This window comes from Frankliniella occidentalis, unplaced genomic scaffold, assembly GCF_000697945.3.
Source record: "Frankliniella occidentalis isolate FOCC.00 unplaced genomic scaffold, Focc_3.1 Scaffold20, whole genome shotgun sequence".
Taxonomy (NCBI): Eukaryota; Metazoa; Arthropoda; class Insecta; order Thysanoptera; family Thripidae; genus Frankliniella; species Frankliniella occidentalis.
The window spans coordinates 386,269-390,634 of record NW_026267150.1 but is presented as its reverse complement, the minus strand read 5'-3'; the positions used below and the strand labels follow the sequence as shown (position 1 = coordinate 390,634).

The 4,366-nt window shown below is 55.8% G+C and overlaps 2 protein-coding genes across 2 annotated transcripts in view; both read left to right on the top strand.

The window, feature by feature from the left end:
- LOC113208672 (protein amnionless) overlaps positions 1 to 2,642 on the top strand; it is a 7,106-nt gene extending 4,464 nt beyond the window's left edge. Inside the window, exons 2-7 of the mRNA XM_052264600.1 lie at positions 724 to 935; positions 1,045 to 1,345; positions 1,504 to 1,737; positions 1,821 to 1,992; positions 2,088 to 2,271; positions 2,435 to 2,642. Of these exons, the coding sequence (XP_052120560.1) occupies positions 724 to 935; positions 1,045 to 1,345; positions 1,504 to 1,737; positions 1,821 to 1,992; positions 2,088 to 2,271; positions 2,435 to 2,599 (1,268 nt within the window). The 3' untranslated portion in view covers positions 2,600 to 2,642. The remainder of the gene's footprint in view (positions 1 to 723; positions 936 to 1,044; positions 1,346 to 1,503; positions 1,738 to 1,820; positions 1,993 to 2,087; positions 2,272 to 2,434) is intronic.
- Positions 2,643 to 3,037: 395 nt separating this feature from the next.
- Positions 3,038 to 4,277, top strand: LOC113208674 (adenosine 5'-monophosphoramidase HINT1). Its single transcript, XM_026425780.2, has 3 exons — positions 3,038 to 3,274; positions 3,669 to 3,773; positions 3,870 to 4,277. The coding sequence occupies exons 1-3, from the start codon at positions 3,164 to 3,166 to the stop codon at positions 4,032 to 4,034; spliced, it is 381 nt and encodes a 126-aa protein (XP_026281565.1). The 5' UTR covers positions 3,038 to 3,163; the 3' UTR covers positions 4,035 to 4,277.
- The last annotated feature ends 89 nt before the right edge of the window (positions 4,278 to 4,366 follow it).

Below are 4,366 nucleotides of genomic sequence, written 5' to 3'. Positions count from 1 at the left end.
CGACAGCGGCCAGCTCCGCAGCAGCAGCGGCCTCGTCATCGGCGGGGAGGACTCGCGCAGTCGGTCGTGCCCCGGCAGAGGTGAGCGCCGCAGGCTGAGGATGAGGATGGCGGAGCAGGGTACCGACGCGGATAGAGGAGGAAGCAAGAGGGAAAGGGCGCCCCTGGTCCGGGGGATGCAACTGGCTGGCTGAGCGAGGAACCGTTCAGGTACTTCGTGGCCTAGATTGTTGGTCAGACACCTAATGGCTGCCGGCGGTTGTGCCACCAACGAATGCCTGTTGGGCTAGCGGGCTGCATATCATGTCGTTGGAATAACAACTCATCCCATCCCAAGGGCAAAATGTTGTTGGTGCAGTAACACATTTTGTGGTGTGGTGGTGGGGGGGAAGGGGGTACGCAATATTATTGCCAGTGCATTCTAGATACAGCATTATGGCCTACCCAAAAGATCGGGTTACATCAAAAGAGCCGTTAGGACCCCGAATGCCCGATGACCCTGATCCTTTTCGGACCCCGTAGTATTTCTTCTCTCCCCAAAAGGTATGTGAACCTCCACTAAAATAACGGCCCGGGGCGCCCTTGGTTGGTGGTGGGAGGGACAGGCAGACAGACCCGCAAAGCGCGGCCGCGCGGTGGGCCTGCCTACCCGGGCTGCGCGCGGCGTTCTGAGCGGCGCCCGCCCCGTCCCGCCACGCGCCGACCCCTGTTGCTCGGTCGACAGACGTCCGCTGGCGGCTGACCACCCCTTCGTCCTGGCTGGACCCCGACAGCTGGGAGCCCGACGGGCGCCCGGCCGACCCCAGGGATCTGGAGGCCGTGCCGCACCTGGAGCGGATCCCCTGCGGCCAGGATGTGGCGGTGTTCAGGGACAAGGCCTTCCTCGTCGTCGTCCCGGACTTCCCCGTTCGCGCCGCGGCCTTGGCCTTCGAAGGGGTATGTACCGTCGCCTCTGCTCTAGTGGTCTCTCTGACCTCCCTGACGCCCCTGCTCGCCTGACACGCGCCTAAACGACCGTCGACCGTCGTCCAACGCGTGTCCACAGACCGTCTACACCTCGGGGACGGGCTGGCTCCTGGGCATCCTTCTGAAGGACGCGATGCTGTCGAGGACCTACTTCACGCAGCTCCCGACCAAACTGATGGCCAGCAGCGTGGAGCAGGTGTCGTCCCTGGCCGAGCAGTGCGGGCTCGGCGTGGAGGAGGGCGCGGACGAGCGGCACGTCGAGCGGGCGGGCCAGTTGGCCGCGGACGAGCTCATGGCCGGCGTCTGCCTGCACGTCACTTGCCCCGTGCCCCGGTGCGCGGCCCCCGTGCGCCCCCACCTGCACTGTTGTTTCGTGTGCGGTAGGTATGGGCTGTCGATGATACGCGTGGGAGGGCACGACATGCTGTCATGGTTTCTCTTCAGGTTCAACGCCAGAGGTCCAGTCCTCGGCGGCCGGGGGGGCGCGGCCGTTTCCAGTAGCTTCATCTCGCCCTGTATTACACCTTGCCGTTCTCAGGTGCTGTCCTGGAGCTGAGGCCCGTGCCGGACAGGGCCGACCTGGACCGCATGCGCCAGGTGCTCCGATCCGAGGCGCTGCGCTACGAGACGCGGTGGGGCGCGGGGTCGGCCCCGGGTGTGCACCTCGGCGTGGTTCCCTCCCCGAGCGGCGGCCGCGGCCTGGCGCAGGTCGTCTTCGTGGGGGAGAACGCCGAGGATATGGCCGCCATCATCCTCGCCGACATTCAGAGCAGTACGCGCGCCTCCCCCGTTCCCACGCACGCCCTCGCTCGCTTGCTAAATGCTTGACTGACCCGCCTGAATCTCCGCCCGCAGTTGTATCGGCAGATGAGGCGCGCCTTCTGGTGTCCGGCGCCATGATAGCCCCTGCGTCGGTCGGCTCGGTGCTGGGCGTGCTGGTCGGGTCGCTGTTCGTCGTCCTGGTGGCGATGGCCGCTATGGTGTACTTCCATTACGGAGCCCTTCCTCTGCCGTCTCGCCTGGAGGGGTGAGTACTGGCGCCGACTGGCGCCCACGTTGCGAGGCGCCATCGCCGCGCCACGACCACAAAGCAGGACCTCAACCTACGCCTGCTTCTTCTAGTTTATTCCTCAACGAGAAGCAGACGTCGTTCCTGTTCGCGCGGTTCGAGAACACCCCCGAGGAGAGCGGGGCGGTGGTCAGCGTGCTCGGCCGGCCGCAACAGCCCGGGGTGCGCTCTGCGCGCGGCAGCTGGTCCGCCCGCTCCTTCAGGAACCCCCTCTACGAGCAGGGGCAGTCCGACGAGGTGAGTCGCGATGCCAGAGCTCGGCGGCGGCATGTCCCCGTTGATCTTGACGATCTTGACTTGACTTGACTAACCACGAGGCCGCTATTGGCCCAAGGTTTTTGGTCCGACCGGAGCCGTCCAATTATCGCACTCACCCCGAGTTATTGTTCTCTTGGTCCAGGACGCGGCGCCCCCTCCGCCCCCACGGGGCGTGGCGCACGAGAACCCCCTCTTCTCGGCGCTCAGGGAAAAGCTGGATGGGTCATCGGAGCATGACGAGGAAGGAGACCAGCGCCAAGGGGATGACACCACCCTGGGGGTCAACCTCGTCGACATAACTCTGTAGTAAACTATGTGCTTTTAAATATAGATTTATGTCTCACGAACAAGTACAGTCGTGCAGGTATCGGGGGGGGGGGGGAAGTCCATGCACGTGCACCCACGTTCTTCTCTCAATCATTTCATTGGATCTGTTCAGCATCGAATACGGTTATTATACCTCTTCAGTTCTCACTTTGCAGATCGAGACACTTGGCTCGTCCCGGGCTCTATACGTATTTTTCCCCGAGTAAATAAATGCAATATGCACGCACTACACGCAGTATTTAAATAGATCGCGAGAAAAGCAAGCAATAACACATTTTCAGTTTGGGCCGCATTTGGCCGCCCCGCCCTCTACGCCAAAAAGGGGCGGGTGGCGGCGTGGAGTGGTGGCCCACGCGGCAGGGCATTCATACCCCCCCCCCCCTTTTCCCAACAACACGAAGCCACGAAGCCGACGCAACGCAGCTGATGCGGCGATACGGTGCACTACTGCAACCTGTCGCTGTCGCTGTCGCGGCGCGCGAGTGGATGGTTAGGGTTAGGTCAGTCGTTTAGTTTCGACGACAAAATTGCAGGGACTAGCGATATGAATCGGCCACTAGTCTGGGCGACCCAGCAGCCTTATGGAGGAGAAACAATTTTTGGTAAAATCATACGAAGGGAATCACCGGCGCGAATTCTTTATGAGGATCAGCAGGTAAGAGTAACCATATAGCTGAGATGTCAAACCATATCTCAGTCTTATCGGTCGTATCAGTCTAGTGACAGGAGCTAGCATTCAATCTAACTGTAAATAAAACCTTGATCATTTTTCATCGATCGCATTTCGAAAATGTGTCGTTGTAATGTCTCATTGTTGCTTTGTTTGATGATAATATGATGCCAGATGGCCAGTGTTAGTTTGTTCTTTTACAGAATTGTTTTGTACTGTCTAACATTCAATAAACAAGACAGAGAAAATGACAACCCTTTGCTCATGCCTACTGCGATTTGACGAGTTGAATTAGAATCCCTTAGTCGAGGCTAATAGTCTTTGGATTTCTCAACATTGTCTCAAATGTTTGCTCATATTTATCTTCCCCCTTTTTCAGTGCATTGCGTTTCACGACATTGCACCTCAGGCACCTGTCCATTTTTTAGTCGTTCCAAAGAAGCCTATCCCATCCCTTTCTGCTACAGAGGATGCCGATGATATGGTAAGCCTTCTAGACATTGCAGTACATTGCACAGAAATTTGACACCATTTAATCATTTATCAACGTCTAATTTAAAACAATTAATTTCATTTTCAGCTCTTAGGTCATATGATGATTATTGCTAGACGCCTTGCCAGACAACAAGGCCTTTCTCAAGGGTATAGAATTGTTATCAATAATGGCCCTCAGGCTTGTCAAACAGTTTATCATCTTCATCTTCATGTTGTGGGAGGACGACAACTTAAGTGGCCCCCATGCTAACTTATTAATACAATTAATTCAATCTTGACACACAATTTTTTTGTTCTTTTATCCCTGAGGATTTTCTATAATGTCAAAATGATTTAAAGCCCTATTGACCAATGTGATTTACACAGAATTAAATGAATTTTAATTGACATGAAAATTAACTTCCTATCAACTGTTCCAAGTGTACTGTTTTGTACGTATTATTTTCTGTTTTTGGAAGAGATAAATATATGTCTGTTCTATTCCCAAGAAAAAGTTTCTGTTCATTTGAATGTTTTAAGTACACAGGATAATTGATCCATTGCAACTGTGTCAAGCACTAACAAACAATAACAGATCATAGA